Here is a 21,630-nt window from a genome sequence, read left to right as displayed (position 1 = left end):
TGAAAGGGATGAGTCCATTGATTGTTCAATAACCACAAGAAGATAACCTTTCTTGCTCTTAGCATTTTGACTTAAATTGTTACGTTAGTGTTTGATGACACTAACAAAAAATATGAGAACCTCCTTTTACGAAGAAACAATTTTTCGACCACTTGAAAGGGATGAGTCCATTGATTGTTCAACAACCACAAGAAGACGACCTTTCTTGCTCTTGCCATTTAGGTTCAAATTGTTACGTCGGTGGTTGCTAGCGGTATCAAAGAATACGGGAGCGTTCCAGAAACAATTTTTCGACGGTTAGAGCCTCGCCAGGGTTGATTCGTCCGAAAATTGGCAGGGAATCTCGGTCTCGATCGCGACGCGTGCCTTTAAAGGCAAGGCGGTTCTCGGTTACGAGACTTTTCCAGTGAGTTCGCCTCGGTTACGAGATTCCATGGGATAAGAGGTGTCTGCCGGCACCCAGTCGTCGTTAGCCAGTGGGTAACGACCGGCCTCTCTCCCACCCACGTTTAAACGCGAATCAAGTAGGAAATCCAGGCGGCGTGCGTGCAAGAGGAAAGGAAAGAGGAAGAAACGGATGGACGAACAGAGAGGAGGCGTACAAGAGAGAACAGCAGGAAGCTGAAGCGTTCGGAAGGAGACAGAGCCGCGAAACGGGCGAATAGAAAAAGGAAAGAGTAAAGATGAGGACAGTGGAAGTAAGGGGAACGGTGGGTGGGGTGGGGGGGAGGAGATGAAGAGAAGAAAAGAGAGAGATGGAAACACGGTAGGGTGAGCTAGGGTAAGCTAGGCGAAAATAACGATGGCTCGCCATAAATCAGCCAAGGCGACGGTCACGACTGCGGGAATCGCCTCTCGCTGCGAAAAAGCTCGCTCGGTTACCAATGACTAATCCCCGTGGTAAGCTTTTTGCAACGGCTTCCTTTTGCGCGCACACCGCGCCCGTGATCGCCGGTGCTTATCGGCCGTTGCACGACCGGAGAAAAAGTCTCGCCGTGGCTGTGCGAGCACGGCCACGGAAAAATTATTTTCGAGCCCGGGGGGAAACGAAGCGGAATGAACCTTCTGGTCGCGGCTTCTTGTCATCCGACGGGTCGACGCGTTCGATGGCGGACGGACACCGGCCGCGAATACAGGACCACGACGGAGCTAATAACCGAGCAACTTTCGGAAAATTGATATCCAGCTTCGTAAACCGATAGGCAGGTGAAACGATAAACGCGGATACCCTGGTAGCTCTGTATCCGAGCTGACGTTGAGACGAGAGACGTTGGGAACAGTCGAAGAACACGATTTTAGGGTAGATTTAAGAATAAAAGTATCATTGAATCCCACCCTTTGTACCGAGGATACATAATCGTTATATTTTCTGTGTATTATTTTGTCGAAAAGAAGTCATACGATAATCTGTAATAGAAATGTCTAATTAAATTTGCTATCTTCTACTTCTCTTAACAGCCACAGGATTAAGAGCAACGAAACAATGTTTATAAAACTAAACAAAAGATGGAACAAACTTGAGCTTAACGAGATGGATGATACTGCATCTCAGAAATTAAGAGGTTGTTCCTCTTGTCGTGTTTTTACCACTGATTATAAGAAACTTTATAACGAGAAGTTTTTAATAAGAATAAAATGCTACGAGGAAATACTTTTCGTTTCCTTATGTATATGGCATTTTTCTTTCTTCTGAGATTCCCCTGGGGTTCGTAGACTATATTATGTAGTACATAGGAAGATTAACAACTTCATTAACAAAATATTTAATAATTCGTATAAACCTATCTTTGACTTATTAAATAAAATTCTAAAATATGGAGGAATTGGAATATTTGTCGGGATATTGGAAACAATGTTACGTAGGAATTGAAATGTTTATCGTACCAACAAACTTTCCATTCCTTTGACTATGTTTGCAAACGTTAAGAACGCAGTGAAGGTTTGCTACCTGTCAGAAATGAACTTGCTTCGGTCTTTAGTCAAAGTTCAATAACAGAGATCAGATGAATCGCACGATACATCAGATAAAGAACTGTTACAACTAATCCGATACGACGTTCAACAGAATCACGATGCATCATTTTGACCTCGCGTTGCCAGTCGGGGAATTAAAGATTACAGGAAGATTAGCGATGATGCATCTTGTTGCAATTTTGCATTATGCAATGTTTGAAAAATCGCTTGGGATTGAAATCGATATTCTGTGAGTCGATGACTATGAAGAAAATGGTTGTACAAATATATTAAAATATTTAGAAAAGTATGAATACACATTGTGCACAACAATTAACCTCTTAATATTGAATCAGATTGGCCATGATATTTATTTTCAAATTAGCATCGCTTGATCCGTGTATTTGAAATAAAGTTGCTGTATATAAAATATAGTATTGATACTTTCTGATAGATCGGATCCTCCCTGTTCATCAATCCTAAGTATGTTTACAATAGTAAATGTCGAACGAAGGATTTGCAATGTAACGGGACAAGTGGCGTGACATTTGCGCGAGACGACTAGACAGAGCCTTAAAATGGCGACTAAAATGCACCTCTGCGTGAAATGTCTAGCGTCGACTTCCTTTTTTATCGGATCTCGCAATTCAATGAGTAAGCGAAGAATCAATTGCATTTTCATCGAGTCATCTAGCGAGATCTTCGCGACGAGACATCAACACGAACGATCGTATCACCGGAATTCAAAGGTTTATCGGCGAGGCTACGCAATCCACGATAAGTTATAAGATATTGTGAACGATGTACAATCATCTCAATTGTTTGCCCTTGCAAACAAGAAAATTGTCGCTCGCGAATGAACATTAATTTCCCTGTTTACTGTGTGCAAAAATCGCTATCTTTTCTTTGTAACTTATCGAGGACTCGAGTTAAAATTGGCTTCTATTTATTTGACAACTTTGTTTAATATGACGAAGGGGGAAAATTCAAGTTCAAATACATGGAAACGTTGCTTACAATAAAATGCAAACATAGTTTTGTAAGTTGAATTCCGCCAGTTTCTTTTAAATATAATTTTGTGTCTGTAATCTTTCAATATAATTTGTGTTGTTATTATGTTATTGTGTTGTGATTCTTTCCTAAAAAAATGGCAGAAACCTTTGGATATAAACGTTAAACAAACGGAAAAATTATATTGAAATTCGCACCGTCGTTGATACGAAATATTTTTTACAAGCCAAATGTCCGCGGTCGATTTTGGCGAAACCTTGCAGATTTGTGGAGCAGACAAAAATAAAGGTCAAGCATTTCCTTTTTATCGCGGCAACTCGTGTACAAGGGGTGAAACTACCCTCTAAACTTTCGCCCTCCCGATGCTATCTTGGAAAACTATCGGAGGTTCGAGGAAGTTTTCAAAACAAGTTTTTTATGGGGTTTGATGGAAAACAACATATCGTACGTGTAAGGTAAAATAGTTAATGAAGAAGTAAAAAAATCATTTTTACTATTTCTCTAATATTTAAATAATGATTCGAAGTCACGTAGCCATCAGATGTCGTAGGACTGATTGTTTGGAATAGGTTTAGACGTGTCGAGGAAGGCAAGCAGTCTACGAAGATATTTTCTCGAAGGATTTGGCCAAGAAACGGAGGAAGGATACCTTCTGCTAAGTGGCCCTTCAGGAACAATATGGCACTTACTCCAGAACCGTCGAAGGGAAAGCCATATTGAACGAGTGAAGCGAGTATCTTTATATAATATGTAACGTACAGTATTGGTATCGAAAATTGATACCAAGTATCAGAAATTTCGATATCTCGATATTTCCTATGAACGTGAATAATCCAGATGGTTTTGACATATCTTGGTTGCAATTGCTCTAATCACTGAACTTTTAAGCATACAAAATTTAAAAAATGATTTATACATAAAATAATCTACATTCAAATGTCTATTAGTATTTTTCTGCGCCCCTAATTTATTTGTATTCTGGGTCCCTAGACAATTTGAATGAAAACTTTTGCATGTCACTGTATCTTAGAGATGGGTTTATTACTGTGCAGAGCTGGAAAGATGATTAGCGGGACGGTACAGGGGCAAGAGGGGTACTTCATTTACTCCACCCAATCCCTGCTTATGACACCCCTCTAGCCACCATTATTCGGCCCTCGGTGGTACTTTGCGACATAGAAACAGGTCTGGATTTGGTACATGCGACAGTTTCGGCCAATGGTATGTCTGTGTAGAGAAGAGTCAATTTTTTTGTGGAGGAACTGAAGGAAGTACAAAGATTTATGCTACGCGACTCTTAGGCGATCACGAATAGAAAGGTCAAAGTTTGTAAAGATTGTCCTGGTTCTAGGTCGAAACGCGACAAAATAGCCTTCCTGCTTCCTACCCACGATCGGTTGTTAACCCTAATCCTACTAGGCTCTTTCACCGACGTGGACGACCACGTTCTGACTTCGAGTCTCGCGCGTTGTTCTCTACTCTGCATAAACTAAACGCGTTTATCAATAACAACGCACGAAAATTTCTCAAACTAACGAAAGTAGAATTAATAACTAGCTTCAATTCCCCCGGTTGGGGGGACGAATCGCGTACAGGGTTAATTTTACGAATCATTACTGTAATCGTTTCTCGGACCGATACGTTGAACAATCCGCGTTGAAAACTAAAAATTGCTCGCAGCGCGAAAACAGATATAGACCGCAAAATAAATCTCCCGCACATTGGTTTTGCGCGTCAGCTGTTATTCGAATAAAATTTCGCCCGCCTCTGCGGCCAACCCCCGTAGCTCGTAGGAGGGGTGCAATGATGAAAAAGTTTTTCGAATCAAATTAAACGGCCGCCTTGCCGGCGCGTTTCGCGCGTTTTAAACGCACTGCCAACATTTAATGGCACGTATCGATTTCGACCGCGATGAATGGCATCGAGAACGCGGTGTTCCGCGATGTGTCCCCTGCGTGGGAGGAGAGAGGGGGGGGGGGGTGCAGAAAGCGCGCGAACGGGGACGGAACGCCGCGGTCCGCGAATGACATTTCAGCCGGAAGAGCGACGGAGACGGGTAAAATCGGGTGGGGAAAAACAAATCTGCAGGGCCGCGCGCGAATGACGTTTCAACAGTGCGGCCGACTGGAGCAATTACTAACGGAATATTGCAATCATTACGTCTCTATCTGCCACGCGGCCGATCCCCTCTGTCTGGCCTGGTCCCGTTTTAAAAAAAATGATCGCGTATCGGGAGACAACCGCTCCGCGGTGGAGATCGAAAATCATTCGCGGAACGCCGCCAATCAAACCGTTTCCACGTGAAACTTGATTTCAAACCCCCCCACCCACACCTCCTCCCTTCGTCCCCTTTCTGCAGCGAAACGACGACAACCGCCGCGTCGACGAACTATCCGTTATTCGTTCTCTGTCTTTTTGTCCATGGTTGAGGTCGATTTATTTCGCGATTTCGGTCCATGTTCGCACGCGTTTTTCAACCTGCGTCGCGAGCACCGATTGTGCTCTCCGACGGATCGTATCGGAGACAAACTAGACGATTGTCCGCAGCCCCTGGCGTTCGAGGGTCTGGAACGTTTGAAAGATTAAATATACCACGACTGATGATACTAAATTTATGCATATTAAGAAATTAGAAAAAGCACCAGGGCAAGGTACTGCTACATTTGGTTATTAACCTGAACTTAAACTTCGTATTACTAAAAATTTTGGAGTAAAGATTCTGTATGGTAGGATCGATAAATGAGAAGTTCGTCAATGTGATCGAACAAATATTGCTTTGTAACCAAATTATCTAAATTATGAACTGGTTAAATATGTAATCGGTTATTTATTTAATGAAACGCGAATAGATACGCTGGAATATTTATCTATTAATCGACTCCCTGTTCCATCCCGATATTTTCGTGGTTTTTAACGCGAAAAATATTCCACAGTTCTCAAGTATATTTGTCACTGCGTAAGCATAGCGGGTTAGATGAAAAAGGCTCAAACGTGCCGCAAAATTTAATAGTTGAAGCCGCGTGTTTGACACGTTTACTATAGCGATTGTTTCGCGCGTTGCACGGCCAAGAACGCGATTGGAACAAGCTCGATCGCGACGCGCAATCTGGCATTCGCATCGAAATAATCTATCGGCGCGTCGAGACGCTGTTTCACGCCGTCGTCGAAACGTAGCTCATTACGAGCCCGCCTGTGTTTTAAATGAACGGTATATCTCGGTCGAGCAACCTCGACCAGCCGCGGCCGCTATCTGCGACCGATTATGATTACGAATCGATAACCCGCGCCAAGAATGTGAGCAGATGCACGTACGTGCGTTTCGCGTGTGCAACCCGGTGAATCGCGAGGACTCCTCGAAACTGCGATACGACGCTCTTTATCGGACCCCCCGTGTCTCTGCTTTGTCGACCAGACGATCATTTTTTTTCCTTCGTTTTGGAAACCGACGTTCGATCGTTCGGCCGTCCGTCAAATACGGGCGAGATTCCGTTCGAATCTCGATTCAATCTTATTTAGAACAATTCTATGAATGTAATTTCTGAAATTTTAATTAATTGAGCGGTGGAACTGCTACAGAAAATAATGCAAATATTAATCTATTTAAAAAAGCAGAAAGAACAAATCCTACAACGCTATTTGAGGATCGATCATTCACAAAGTGAATGTAGAACATTAAATTCATCAGTAATTTCTGTTCCTGAGATGGCTGTCCAAGAGAAAAATGTATAATTTGTGTACAATAAAGCAAAACAATAAAGTAAATGTATAATAAAGCCATCAAATAAACAGAACGTATATTTAATATTCAAACTCAAACGAAAGTCTCCGTAATATTGAAATTGTAACTGTTTTCAACATTGTAATGTGGAGAACCAATAAGTTAAAAGAACCCGTCCGCCTGCAAACAACAGATACGTAGATTTACGTTCGTAGAGCGGGCAGCAATAATTGTTACCAATACTTTCGTCGTCAAAGAGTTCTCAAAGCGAAGAACTGTTATTCGACCCAGGCTCGCTAAATCGAAACTGGTCGAACGCCAAGAGGATCGCAACGGTGGAAATTTCGCGCGAGTGGAGCGTTAAAAAATCGTCGCGAAAGTACAACTTCGCGTCGCTTTCTTTTGATTTATCAGTGGTTAACGACCCGAGCGACGGTGCAGGGAATGCGTTCGCGTATTAATCAGTCCAGAAAATGTACAAAGCCGCGCGGGTCTCTTTCGTAACGGTCCGGCACAGTCGCTATTTTTGCGTTTCCACAAAACGCGAAGTTTGCCCGCGCGTACGCGACCGTCGAGAGTCGTATGATTCACGGGATCGAGCCAAACGAACAGCTGATCGTCTGACACGTTTCTGTCTGAATCTACTAATGCAAAGCTCCTTAAGGAGGTACGCAGAGTCGGGCCATTTTTATTTTCGAACGTGCAAATTAGCTTCTCGTACGAACGTTAGTTTGAAAAATTAGTCGATAGATTCGAATTCATAAACGAATTTATGAATGAAACATACGCAGAAGTTGATTTACGAATCGATCTAAAATCTGGAGAATTATTGTTCTTCCTTATTGAAGCTGTTCAGGTGATTATATACTCCAAAATAAAACTTTGCATAATAAAAATAAAAATGAAAAAATAAACAGGTCAAGCGGGCCGCGTGTTTGACGCGATTGCTCTAGAAAAACCGAGCCACAAGCCGTCGCTTACCCTCGTAAGACCAAGCCTTATTCTGTTACACGGATTACAAGGGTGGGAGATTGCTTTATAACCAAATAAAAACTTATAACGTCGAATAACAATTTTATAAAATCTTTATGTTTTAAATGCGTCTCGGAATAAAGAGCGTAAACTGAAGTGAAAAATTGTATTGCGAATAAAAAGTTTTACGAGAAAATTTGTTATCGAAAACGCACATTAATGGGAGTATATCGTATTGGCACAAATTGGCGAGTTGCTTTCCTATGAACCTCCCTCACTTCCTCATTCTTTCGAAAGAATTGTTTCGGGTAAGAAAGTTTCGTGCCCGTTGCTCTTTGCTTTATCAACTCATCGCGGGGAACGAAATCTAATTTGCCTTTTGTTTTGTTTTCCTCGGGGAAGTACTGATGGAATTTGTCTCTCGTTTAAGAAGAATTAAAAGTAGACGACGAAGACGTAACAGTAATTGTTCTAGATTCCGTCGGTAGAGATTACTTACTGGTGTATCACAGTTCCAGGTAGAACTAATCATATTTTGAAAATTCTTAGAAAGTTATGTGCCACGGAATTGCTTCGAGATATAAAATAAAATATAAGATTCATTATACGAGCTTCCTTTTTAAAAAAAGGGCTATGTATAAAACTATCAGAGTTCTTGTAAATGTTTTTGAATCGAATAAATTAACAAGTTAGTATTAAAATACGCTATTGGATGAAATAAAAATTTACTACTGTCAGTACTTCTTTTTTTAAAACTACGAATTTCTCACGGTTTATAAGTTCTCGACCACTATTCAAGATTCTATATTCGAGCGTTGTAAAATGCAACCTCTTTCAAATCAATAATATCGACTGTGTAATACTTACAGCCTTTTGTGAGAACTCGGTGCAAAGAAGTATCAAATATTTCATATAACAAGAAATATTTTTGTTTAACATCGCGTGTTAGTTATTAAGAGAAAATACTGTGATAAATCATAAAAATCTACAATCACAAATTTTAAATAATAGACAAAGTAGTCTACTAAATAAATACGTATCCAAACCCACCATTGTTTTCTATATATTTAAATAATTTAGAATCAAATCGTTTAGAAATGAGTATCTATTAAATTCATTTATTAAATAATTTATTATTCATATATTTAATGGTGTAAAATGAAGCCAGTTTGGCATCAACGATTCCAAGTTGTTCGCATTGTTTTCTTCAACGCGTCACACTACAATCGCCGAAAGTCTTTCCTTAGAATGGGACGTGGGGATGTGATTAAAACTAATGGTACATTAAAGGTAGAAGAATATACATGAATATTAGAAGAACCCATGATAGTATCTGAACTACTTAATTGACAAGAAACTTTCATTTCGAATAAAACAACGACCCAAGACATTCTTTGAAAGTTTGTAAAGAATACTTTGCACAAGGAAAAAGGAATGTTAAACAATGCAATTTCATCTCTGCAATCACCTAATCTCACTCGAATAGATGATGGTCCAATATCTATGGAATTGTTATAAGAAGTATGAAAATCTATGACATACTTAAATGGAAAGAAAAATACGTCGATGAAAAAAATTGTAAATAATGTAATACGATTCTCAATTTTATAAAATGAATAATATATGTAATTCTAATCATTACCGTCTATTAATAATGTTTTCGTGTTAGAAAATATTCGAAATAACGATACACGTAAATTCATAAAACTCGACTGTGTTCTTTTAATAAATAAAAATAAATTTTCGTTGTACCAAACAGATGTTTCTGCTAACAGTTCCTCATAAAATCACGAAATTACGACGGATACCAGTTCTAAATTCGCACGTTTTATAGGTTATTCGATGATAAATATTAGAGATTTTATACCGAGCATTGAATAATGTACATTCCACATCAACAATATCAATTTTATGATATTTTTTTTTTATAATAAACAGTACTAAAATCACCGTAATTATGACATTTTTGATTTTTGTAAGATTTTAACCTTTTTGAAATTTCTAATACTACAACTATTGAAATCATCATATTTCGCAACTATGTCTGCTAACAAATTCTTATATGGCCATGGAATTACGAAGAATATCAGTTCTAAATTCTCGCAATTTCATAAATTGTTAATAGATCTTTGCGATTGTAATGCATACTGAGTGGAATAAATTGCTCAACGTCACGAATTCCAACTTGATAGTACTATTTTCAACAAAGTTTCATAAAATTACGAAATTCTAAGGAACATTTAGTGTTAGTTTAAATTCAGGAATAGTTCTAAATTAAATTTTTGCAATTATATGCTGAGTGATTCTCATGTGTGTTTCTCAACGTTATGAATTCCCAACTTGATAGTATTGTTCTGTACAAAATACAATGTTACAATTACCGTAATTATCATATGTTGTAATACGTGTTGCTACAAATCTTCGTAAATCCATTAAATCACTAAAAATATCAATCATAGATTCTCACGATCTCATTCACCGTTGATAGACATTCGCGATTTTAAAATGCATAATTCTACGTGATAAATTTCAACTTGAAAATATTGTTTTCTGTAAAATGTAACAATCATTCTAATTATCATATATTGCAACATACGTTTCTCCAAACTGATTCTCGTAAGAGCATAAAAATTACAAAGGATACGAGTTCTAAATTCTCGCAATTTCTTACCGCTGTTGATAGATCTTAGCGATTCTAATGTGGAACTGAGTAAATTGCACATTCCTCTTAGTCATAAATTTCAACTTAATAGTATTGTTCTCCGCGATACGTAACGCTACAATTACCGAAATTATCATATATCGCAACAAATGTTTCTGCTTATAAATTTTCATGAATCCACGAAGTTACGAAGAATAACAGCTTGAAATTCGCGCGCTCGTCAGGAACTTAATTTCTCGAGTCGTCGAAAGGATAAAAGTCGCATGATCGAACGAATCATGCGACGTTAACTTTCCCACCCGCGCTTTTTCCGCGCGCGAAGGATTAAAGTGACGCGTGTCTGCGCGTAGGAAACCCTTTGCACGACTAGTTTCCACCGGGAAAACTGAATTTTCACCCGGATCACCCTCTATATCGGAGAACTAGAGAGAATGCCCCGTGGATGGAATTCAAATTTAGCGATCAGAATTTTTGAAAAAAGGTTATTTCACTATCGATCTGGATTTTCTATCGCTCACGGACATGGCCAAATGAAAACGATCGCAGAAACCTCGTTAATATTTTTCTATTAATCAATTTATTATTTCATAAAAATTCTATTTGGCTAGACCTATGTACAATCAATCTTGGACAAGTATATTATTTTATTTATCTCTCTGTCGCGTATTCAGGAAATTTTCGCCTTTATTCTGATAGTGATTTTTATCAATTTGATTCAACAATCGATTAGAAATTTTCTACTGTGTTCATGCCAGGAGTGTATAATATAATAGTTAACAGATGTTTCTAGTAATGAACTCTTGTACTTATACTTATACTTATACTTATACTTATACTTTCCATGCGCTTTTGAATGAATTTCAAGTTTTCATGTTGCTTCGTATCGAATGCAATTTTAATTATCATTGTAATTATGAAAGTTATTACAAAAATATTAAATTATTACATAACTGTACGAATTTGTAATATGTATTTTAATTTCATCGGTTTTATGAACGATTATTGTGCAAAAACATCTATTGCAATGTATGATAGTTTCAGTGATTATGGTAAAAATTGCGTATTACAGAAAATAATACTACCAGTTCTACAACGGGAGTACATTTTCATCCTTCTCATGCAGAACTTCGTTATTTAGAACTTATACTTATAACTTCAAGCGCAGATTGCGGTTTTATGAAAGACTGTTAGCAGAAACATCTGTTGCGACGTATGACAGTTCCAGTGATTGTAGTACATATTACATATTATAGGAAGTGATATTACCAACTTTACGGCAAGAGTGCGTGTATTTCCTCTTCGTACAAAAACTTCGACACTTATAACTTCAAATGCAGTTTGCGAACGTGAGCACCATTGTATTGAAACCATGTCTTGCAACAAATTATTAAACACAGGGATTGGAAACATTTTTATATAGACAGAGACTTTCGAATAACGAACAGGAGATAAACAACTTTCAATACGTTACTTGTTCGATAAAAATTGAAATCTAAATTATAGTCTAACTGTGTTTCACGTTGAAAGAATACTTGATTTAACATTGAGAATAAATCGTGAATACAGAGTTTCTATTTTCATTCATCTTCGATTAGACATCACGATAATCAAATATAGTTCATGTAATAATTAACAAAACATTGACTTCACGAACTGAAAGTTTCATCAGTTATCGTATTAATTTAGCCACTAATTTTGCAAACTAACTAGGATTAGCATATACGATTGTATTGAAATCATTTCTTGCCACGATATATTAGATACAGAGATAGGTAAACTTCTTATCCAGATAAAAGATTTCAAACGACGAGTACAAGATAAACAATATTTAATTTCGTACCGATGAGATAAAAATTGTACCTGTTATCCAGTGCTTATTGTGTTGTTCTATGTGTCAAACGGATCATTATACTTAAGTATGTTATTTATATAAGTGTTTTTAATTGGTTTAGTTTTGTTTACCGCACCATATCCAATAAGTTGAATTTTTTAACATATTATATCTTTTATTTATATAATATAATGGTGTTTCACGAAACAGAATAAAACTAAATGATCCTCGAAGAAGAATTTAGTTAATGCACAATTTTCACAATATCTGCGACAAATTAATTATTACCTCTCTCCGGAGAGAGAGAAAAACCGGAAGTAAAAATTCGTTTATATCGAATGTAATTTTCCAATATGTAACGTGCGAATCGTTGAATATTTATAGAGATTGCATCTAAATAACAACTTTCAGCGCCTCGTCATTCTGTACATTCTTATTCAAAACTTTTGATTTATGTTTTTATTATAACTGAATATAAGGAAACATAGCCATTAGTTTGTCAGTTGTTCTAATAACTGATTCCTTTTCTTTGCTTATTAAATCCAGTTCCTAAATAAAGTAATAGGTACCTATAATTGATAAACCTAATCTTTTTAACTGTATCAATCAACAATTCTGAGAAGTACTGTGGACCCCACAATGCAATCACAGTGACAAAATGATCACAGATTAAAATCAGAAAGACAATTTTGGTCCTATCCACGTTCCACAGTGGGCCAGATTTTAAATTTAGCGATTCTAATAAATTTAAAATACTCGATCTATTATTTGAGCGCTTAAAAGATTTTTTAAGCAGAAAAATGAGGCTCTATCCGAAAGTTTGCCTTAATTATAACACGGCAATACGTATTAAAGTATCATAACCAACTTTAACAGAAGAATGACTATATATTTTGGTTCTTAATAAAATTCCACAATGATAAAACCGATTGGTTCATGAATGATCGAACAATGTGTTAAGTCTGACTATGTAAAATTCAATTTTGGCCCACTGTTGCAGTCCCTCGGGGTACGCGTCATCCCTTTGGCGACTTCGTTCCCCGAGTTCTTCAATGTCACGCGTGTGCTGGCGCGTGGACTTCGCGGAAAATCCGCAGCACTTGGAGGAAAACCGATGAGCCGCGACAATTTCGCGCGCAACGATCGTTAAACGTCCAACGGTACGCGCGTACGTGCGTAGGGCGAGACGGATGACCGGAATAGAAGAGAGGAACGAAGAGACCGCGATGAAAAGACGAGGAGAAACGTAGTTGCAGCGGGAAAGTTAGAGAGAGAGAGAGAAAAAGTACGCGACAGAGACGGAGCGCCAGCTAAAGCGAGATAGAGATACCAACGCAAGGGAGATAGAGACAGCTGACGGCGGGAGAAGGACAGAGCCAGAGCACGCGACCTTCACGAAACGTCAAACGTCTATGCTGTTTAGCATGCAGGGCCGTACGACCGAAAGAGGTTTACCCACGCTCTAGCTCTGATTACCTTCTCCGAGACTGTCATTAGGTAACCCGTTTCGCGGTTTCGCGGATACCAGGGCGAAAGAAAGAACGGTCAACGTACAATTGGACGCCCCATGTGGGTCCTCGAATACGCCATTGTTATTTATTAACGTTCGTCTATGCGCAGAGCCGACACGCGAACTCCGAAGTCGAGTAAATTAAACTGAACGTTGCTCGAGGAAGGGGAAGAAGTTTTCTATAGCGGAGCCGAGCGATCGGTTTGCAAATATATTCGGTCGTAGTTTTTCGGTTATCATTTTCGGGTTATGTAGAGCGATCGAAGATCGTTTAAAATGAAAATAAGTGGATTAAGTTATGAAATGATAACGTACGAAAATTGAAACCACGTGGTCGTATCTGCAATAGCGATAACAGGAACGTGAACCAAAGTCTTCTAACTTCGTTCTAATTCTTTCGATTTTACTTTCTCTGTATTCGTGTGTAACAACATTGTAGCAAATAAACAGTATTACATTGGAAAGCATCGATATTTAGAATTTGATTTAATTTTTGTTCATAAGCTCTAGTATACGTTAGGACTCAATGATTATAAGCAGGACTTCGTAGATTTATATTTTTGAGGATAGAGACATTAATAAAAGCTTGATTAGAACTGTCAATGTTTTTTTGTGCATTAGCCTCTTTCCAACAATGCTTGCTGTCATAAAAATTGATCCAAATTAATCGTAACGATACAAAACTTTGAGAGTTTAACATACTTATCAAACTATGGATCCCCTTTGGTACGCAATAATTCAATTAGCCTATTTAAATATAAACTTCCGCAACCGTTCAAAAGATCTCGAAAAACCGGTCAAAGCGCTCAACGAATATATTAAACCTCCAAATTCTTGCGTTACTACGATCTACGTGACCAAGCTACTAATTTTCGTCCGTTACGATGAATCATTGAAAAATGCTTAAAAACGATAATCGAAAACGCTATCGATACATTTGCTAGCTACCCGATCGCTCGACAAACTGCAAAATTATCGTTACGCGTATTAAAATGAGCGTGAAGCTATCGTAAGTAGAATAGGGACAGTATCCTCCTTCTAAGTAGAATAGGACTGATCTTTCTTTCTCCCTAACACTGAATTCCCGACGTATGCACTGGGGCTTCGATGCAATCGCGAACGGTTGATGGGCTTTATGGTGGTCTGCCGCGTGTCCGTTAAAATCGAACGATCGCTGGCGCGATGCTCGGTGAATTTCGAGCTGTCGATAATCAGAAACTTCCGCGGAAGAGACCGTGGCGGACGTGGACACGCGACAGCGTGTCTAGGAAACGAAACGTTCTGATTTACACAGCGCGGAGGTACTCGTTTTCTCCGGCATGTAGCTTTCATTTTTTTTTTTTTTTTTTTTTTTTTTTGGTCGCTCACCCAAAAAGCGCTCTCCTCACCGATCTCGCCCCGCTTGACTCCCCGTCGTCCTCCAAAAATCTCGGCTTACTCCGGACGCACGTGTGATATTTTCGTCCCGCCGTGGCGGCTCACGGAACACGCACTCTTCTCGCCTCACGTTTCGCTTCAACACCAATCGAGATGAGATTTCGAACAAACCACGACCACGACCCCTCTCCGTCTCGCAATTTCTTCGTTCGATCCGACGTATTCCGATCGATCCAGCGTCGTCCTGACTCTTTACTCGCGTTTCCTGGTCCGTCGAAGAACGCTCGCTTGTCGCGCGCTTGACAGCGGACACAGCTGAGTGTAGGTTAGGTGCAGAGAGTCCGTAGGTTAGGAAGATGAAACGTGCTCGTGATCGACCAGCATCGATCGTTCGGCCCGTGGCCGGGAATTTTTAGAGTTTCGCGTGGATTCCAGCAACGTGGACAGTCGTCCATGCACCGACGATCAAACGACAAGTATTCGTACTCTTGGTGAACAGCCGAAGAAGATTGTCTCCGTCGACGAAACCCCGGGCTGTCATTGTCATCGTTTCACGATGCGTGCCGTCCCAACGCATTCCTTCGATCCCGGCGCGGATCTCGGCTCGTTTCGAGCCTCGTGCCGCGACATTCGACCGGGGAATCTTCCTCTACGTCAACCGGCGTTTTAATCGGCGACACGATCGGCCGACGTTGCTTTCGCGAGTGCGTTTAACTTTTGTTTACTTTTCTCCGCGTTACGCGGCCGTATACTTTTCCGATCGATTCGTATCTCGCGCTCGGTTTCTCTTTATCTCTGTTTCGATGACCGGTCGAACGATCGGGTAATATCTGCACTGTCGCGCGAAACGGCTGGCCGGGTGCTTCACTTTTTTCACTTTGTCACGTGACTCCTTTGCGAAATTCTCTTTTCTCGTTCCCTTGGGTGTCTCGCCGGCTGGGTCCCTTCGAGCAGTTCGAAATTGATTCGCGTTGCTCGAATCGTCCGAACGTCTTCGAGCGTTTCGAGGCGCGTCAGAGCGACGCGGATCGTAGCCGAAGACGCCTGGCGAGAACAGCGTGACACCGTTGCACGCGGACGGCGAGCCTCGAGGAACGTTTGCCAAAAGTTAAACCGCACAAGGTCGAACAACGTCGGAGCGTGGCCACGGCGCGTTGTCGGAAACGATTGACGATCCACTGACGTACGCGCGCACGGTTAAACTGTCAACCGTGTGCGATTTCACGTGTCTCGGGCGCGCTCCTCGGCCGACAGGAACCCCCGTTTCACCTTTGAACGATTCCTCGGATCGTGGACACGATCGGTGCCAAAAGGGTCGCAAAGTGCGTGTTCCGTGTTCTGCCTGATGGTCGTGGTTTTCTTTTCTTTTTTTTTTCTTATTTTTTCTTATTTTTTTTTTTTTTTTTTATTTTTCGATTGCGATCAAGAATCGCGGAAACGGTGGACGAATCGTGCTCTCATCGTTTTCACCACGGGCATCGCTCGTGACAGCGAACAGCAGCGGCGACGACAACAACAACAGTAGCAGTAGCAGCCCAGGCGTCGATGATTTTGTAACAGGAACGGACACGAACGTGGCGAGAAAACGTTACAGAAAAATAGGCGAAAAGGAGAGTAACTTCTTCACACCGTTGGCGAAAATTTTGTATCGGTTTCGAGGCGGACTAGGGAATAGACGAGGGAGGTAAAAAAAAAAAATATGAAAATAAAGAATAAAGACTCGCGTAACACAGATCGATCCCCGTCGACGGTTTCACGCACTCGTAGCCACGTATTTCGAAATGGACACTCGCATAGAAATATTTACCTTGCTACATGTAAAATGAATAGAGAGCCTGCCTGAATCGAACGAAGGAAGGCTCAACCGGCCCACTGTGACGTCGCCGGCCTACTGTCAGCTCAGCGCTCGCTCGGCCCCGCGGTCAACTAACCTACCGTGTTCGCCGCGCAGACTTTACCGACAAAATAAATCGATTCGACGCCGCCCAGGCGCACAATTCCACCGCGATAAATCTTATTCGGTACCGTAACTAATTTACGCACGATTTGCAAAACGATACGCAGGTTTTTTAAATGTTCGATGTCGCCACGGTCGCTCGCTTGACTGGCGTAGTAGTCAGGTGTGAAACGCTCACGCGCACAGCCGCATACACAGAGACGGCGCACGTTTCCCTCGCAGATCTCGCGATTCGTAGAGCCATAGGCGTCTCGTTGGACCAAAAAAACTCTTGTTCGCCGCGTTTAAGGGTGGGAGTAGAGAGCGTGTAAGAATATCAAACGCATTGACGTCTTACGCAGCGCGGTAAGGCAATTATTTCGGACGTACTTTGCCGCGCGGCTGACCTCGAAATTAGAAATTTCGCACGGTGCCGACTGGCGTAACTCGAATTTACGTGCGCGACAGAGAGACGGTGGGAGAGAGACGAACGAAGATAGAACGAGACGGATGCATCAACGGAACAGATATTCGCGTGCGATTCTGCTCCGATTTGTCACTAGTATTTTTCTCGACGCCGGCCACTTCGTTTTCTTATATCGGCCACGGGACGCCTTACAGAGATTCGTCTTCCGGGAAACTCGCGTTAAGAAGGTATTTTAAAAATTCATTTCCTTTTATAGTTTCTCAAAGTATACTTGCTTTTTCTTTTTCTGATCCACGAAAATAATGAAAAGCTTTCAAAGTGTTTCTCTCAAAACTATGTTAGTTTCTATGATTATTAGCCCTTGCTAATACTTAATTATGTAATATTAAATCAATTATTTACAGTTACTCGTATCACAAAAATATCTAATTAGGAAAATTTGTAATTATGTCTCGACTCTGATGACGATCTACTGCAAAAGTGTTTCAATTTTATCGAGTGCATTGCAAGAAGTTGAGATTGTACAGGTGGCAAGAATAAATTAGTGGATAGTAGATACAAATGACATCAGGTATTGCATAGGCTAGTTCTTTTCCGCAGCGTCTAGATTACGAATCATAGTTTTTTAAGTATGAATTATATTGGTCTTTGCATTCGGGAGAATAATTTTGTAAATATACATGTTTAATTTTAGTCGATAGTATTCGTATCCAGGTTTCTATCATGTAATCCCCTTCTTAAAATAAATAAGGAAATGAGACCATGTATATTTGACTAAATGTTTACAATGAATAATAACCAAGCATGAAATTTCTTTCCTATATTTACATTAGCAGGTCTCGCAATACGAGTGAAAAATGTATAAATTTCTTTAACAGTCAATGGCTGACCTCAGCCTTGTTTGTAACGCAACTTGGATAATGGCTTCTTTGTTTCAATCAGAGTATTTTCGTTCTCTTTAGCGATATGCAAAATTTGATATGCGATAGTACAGAAAAAAACACTTTTTACTTATTTTTGTGTGCCAGGAAAGTAACGTATAGTTTTCCTTTCTTTCTCGGTAAAACAACCCCGTAAGATGGTGTATCCCTTAGTTTGGAATACAATAGTTTAACTTTTTTTTAAGAGAAGATCTTAACTGTTTTAATCAAACTCCTCTATTTAACATTTCATGTGAAAATTGTTAATGCAACTATATCGTTCCAAAACAATATATTTAAATACCTTCTAAAATAAATGTCATTAATTATTTTCACGGGAAAATGTATTCAAAATATTGCAACATCGAATGTAGTTATAAGACCGTTAAAATCGGTTTCCTTTAATCATGCTCGTGAGTTTTCTCACCAATTGTTCTTTTCGACGGTCGCGTATTTATTCAGGTACGCTATAAATAATTGTAACGGATACGAGGCGAGAAGGTTGGCGGGCGCAGTGTCACGGAACTGCATCGGAATTCTAGAAGGATCTCGGACGCGCGACACGTGTGACTTCGGATTAGAAAAGGTAAACACGCGTTCGACCAGGTGGCGCGAAACACCGTCGGTGCATCGGATCGTCGAAGCTGGTACACGCGCGCACAGGTACGTACACTTTTCGTGCGATATAGTTGTTACGATGCAGCTAGCTATATAGATTCTTAGGTAATACTAATTGCGACCGACTGCCGGCTACATCCGAGAAACGCGCGCGTACGTAGGCCACACGTGGACTCGCGCACAGACGCGTCGCCGCGGGGAATAATTTCATTGTGGCTACTTTAATGCGATCGTCGCCGATAAATTATTCCCAGGCTGATAACTCGTGATCGCCGGCCGTAAGAACCGGAATTTACGGCGAACCGAGCCGACTCCGTTCGAACGCAAATCCATCGTGCAAATTGAATTGCCTCAATGTCAATAGTTTCTTATAGCCCGAGAAAGAAGGCCGCGCCGCGACGCGTTAACGCGCCTAATCCCTCCGCGTCCCTCGCGATCGGTGTTTCTTTCATCGAATCAAATTTTTTCCCTCCCCCCTGACTCGACCATACGTTGGATTTTATTGGTCGTGCAAACAGCGATCAAGATATTTTAAATCGAAATTTTAACACAAAGGACTCGTTAATGCGAATACTCTCGAGTATTTTAAATTTACAAAATGTATTTGTTTTTTAAAATATTCTTAGAGCGTTGGTCGAAGTTCGCGAGGCACGTGTCTTCGAGCGACTAATAAATTATACATCGTTATAGTTGCAATTTTGTTACGACGATCTTTCTTTCCATCTCCAACAAGCGCGGGTTTTCCATAATTGGCGGAGGCTATGTCTGCATAAATCAAAGCATGTTCGATGTTTCTGCGCGCGGAATTCGCGCGTATGTAACCACTTTGTTGCAATATCAAGAATTACGTCCATTTTCCTGCATCGAGCATCGTCGCTGCAACGTGATACGTGTTTCAGAGTTATCCAAAGAATATATGCTAAGGATTGGCGTTACAATTGCAATCTCGAGTGTTCACCTTGAAGCTTACTAATTACTGATTAGAGAGAGCACTATATTCTGCTACTTCTATTGTTTTTTACTAACGCAAATGTTAAATAAAATTATGTGCTTTTATAACGGAACGCAATTCTAGTCTGGGATAAACTCGTCCATTTTGGAACCAAGAAACACTCCATGAGTTGGGGCTGCCAAAAGGGTTGAAAAATTGTTAGAAATCATTGTTCTAGATCAGCACTTCGACTACCACGTCATCCAGATATGAGTGACTTACCACTATGGAACTAGGAAAATTAAAACTCAAGTTGAATGTTAGCATGCAAAAATAAATACTGAAACAAATTCTAGGTCACGTAGTCAACAATGATCCAAAATCAAAGTTTTACTTTTGCAAAATATTATACGCTTTTTATTTAACAGTGAACGCTTTAAAAGACCCCAACGTGTTTACTGACACCCTCGGGGGGTTGGTGGACCTCGGTTTGAGAAACGCTGATCTAGAAAAGCGACGTGGGTTCAACCCCGAGACGGAACGACACGGCGACGCGCGGTGAAACGTAGCCAGAGAGAAAGAGGAGTACCCGTAGTGATTCCAGCTAGAAAAAAAAAAAAAATCTCCAGCCGGCTGCCTTGATACCTCATTATGGCCAGGCTTTTCGCAGGGTGACCCTCGTCGCGCTCGTCGGGTATTTTCCCGCGTGATGAGCGCGATTATTGTCTGCCGCGTTCGTCGTTGTTCGCAGATCGATCCGTCGTTGCATGCGCGTCCGCGTACACGTTGTTTTTCATAGATCGTCCGCAACGTGCGGCGGTTGTGGGAGTACGGCGCGAGAGGGGCGGGGTGGGGCAAAGAGAAGGGCGAGAGGGGCAGAAGGGGGAGGGACGGTCGACTGAAATTGCGCGTCTACGCGTTCTTAGGTAATGCATCGCGCGTTGCGTGAACGGAACTCGGCTTGTTCGCGTTCATGCGCACACACAGTGGCCAGCCGGTGTGCCAGAGCCCGTTGCAATTGCCACAGTTCGTTTCGCGCACCTTTATTTTTGCTTTGCGTGAGCGCAGGTGCCTTCGTCGGACACGTGACACGTCGCCCCGGCGTGTATCCGCGTCCACGTAGCACGGCTATTAGGTAACGCGTCGATAGTGCGTGAATCGGATTTGCCGTCGTGACGCTCCGTCCCGACCGTCTACAATGCGATCCAACGTCGTAACGATCGTAATCGACGATCCCGTCACGAGGATTCTAGATTCTTTTTTTTTTTTGAATGCTCGCGCTGCCGATCGAAGGAAAGCACGTTAGTTTGTTAAACGTATGCAATCGTAACGCAAATAAACGTCTTTTAGTTGCGTTAGATCGTTTGACCAACGATGGCCATCGACGTTTTCGTATTTAAAATAAATTCTGTGTACAAAAGTTGTGTAAATTCTGTTGAAATCGAAAGGTATTTAGACTCTTTGGGAAAGTTTATGAATAATACTGTGTTTTGAATGTCTTTCTTTGTCCCTAACTTTGTGCCAAATTGTTAAATGTGTACGTTAGGCAACAATGTTGATCACACTCCAAATTTGATTCATGAATGCGTGCTGTTTAGTTTAGCGATGCCAGAACTCCGAATTTCGGAATTCTTTAAATTATATATCTCACAGGAGGAACAAGATGAAATATAGCATTAAAATTTTACGTAAACTAAATTATTTAATCGCGACTAAAGACTCGAAAAATTATGTAATCGTGTAGAGACCCAATGGCGAGCAAAC

At 40.7% G+C, this 21,630-nt stretch overlaps 2 protein-coding genes across 5 annotated transcripts in view; one reads left to right on the top strand and one right to left on the bottom strand.

Moving 5' to 3' along the window:
- Mamo (zinc finger protein 628-like) overlaps positions 1–16,979 on the bottom strand; it is a 93,473-nt gene extending 76,494 nt beyond the window's left edge. The window contains exon 1 of one of the 4 annotated variants that reach the window (XM_076773607.1): positions 16,842–16,979. The gene's annotated coding sequence lies outside the window, so the exon portion shown is untranslated. The other 3 variants (XM_076773609.1, XM_076773608.1, XM_076773610.1) reach the window with 3 other exon arrangements.
- Positions 1,532–21,293, top strand: LOC143345676 (uncharacterized). The gene is made up of 5 exons (XM_076773038.1): positions 1,532–1,562; positions 16,157–16,356; positions 16,462–16,718; positions 18,780–18,980; positions 19,626–21,293. The coding sequence occupies exons 1-5, from the start codon at positions 1,532–1,534 to the stop codon at positions 19,906–19,908; spliced, it is 972 nt and encodes a 323-aa protein (XP_076629153.1). The 3' UTR covers positions 19,909–21,293.
- The last annotated feature ends 337 nt before the right edge of the window (positions 21,294–21,630 follow it).

The sequence above is a fragment of the Colletes latitarsis genome, chromosome 9 (assembly GCF_051014445.1).
Source record: "Colletes latitarsis isolate SP2378_abdomen chromosome 9, iyColLati1, whole genome shotgun sequence".
NCBI lineage: Eukaryota > Metazoa > Arthropoda > Insecta > Hymenoptera > Colletidae > Colletes > Colletes latitarsis.
The sequence above is the reverse complement of the archived record's forward strand: the minus strand, read 5'-3'. Positions and strand labels throughout refer to the sequence as shown.

Coding starts and splice junctions, on each gene's coding strand:
- LOC143345676 (XM_076773038.1), top strand. CDS start 1,532: ATGGATGATACTGCATCTCAGAAATTAAGAG. Junction 1,563..16,156: donor TGCATCTCAGAAATTAAGAG/GTTGTTCCTCTT, acceptor AAACCGCACAAG/GTCGAACAACGTCGGAGCGT. Junction 16,719..18,779: donor CTAGGGAATAGACGAGGGAG/GTAAAAAAAAAA, acceptor GTATTTATTCAG/GTACGCTATAAATAATTGTA.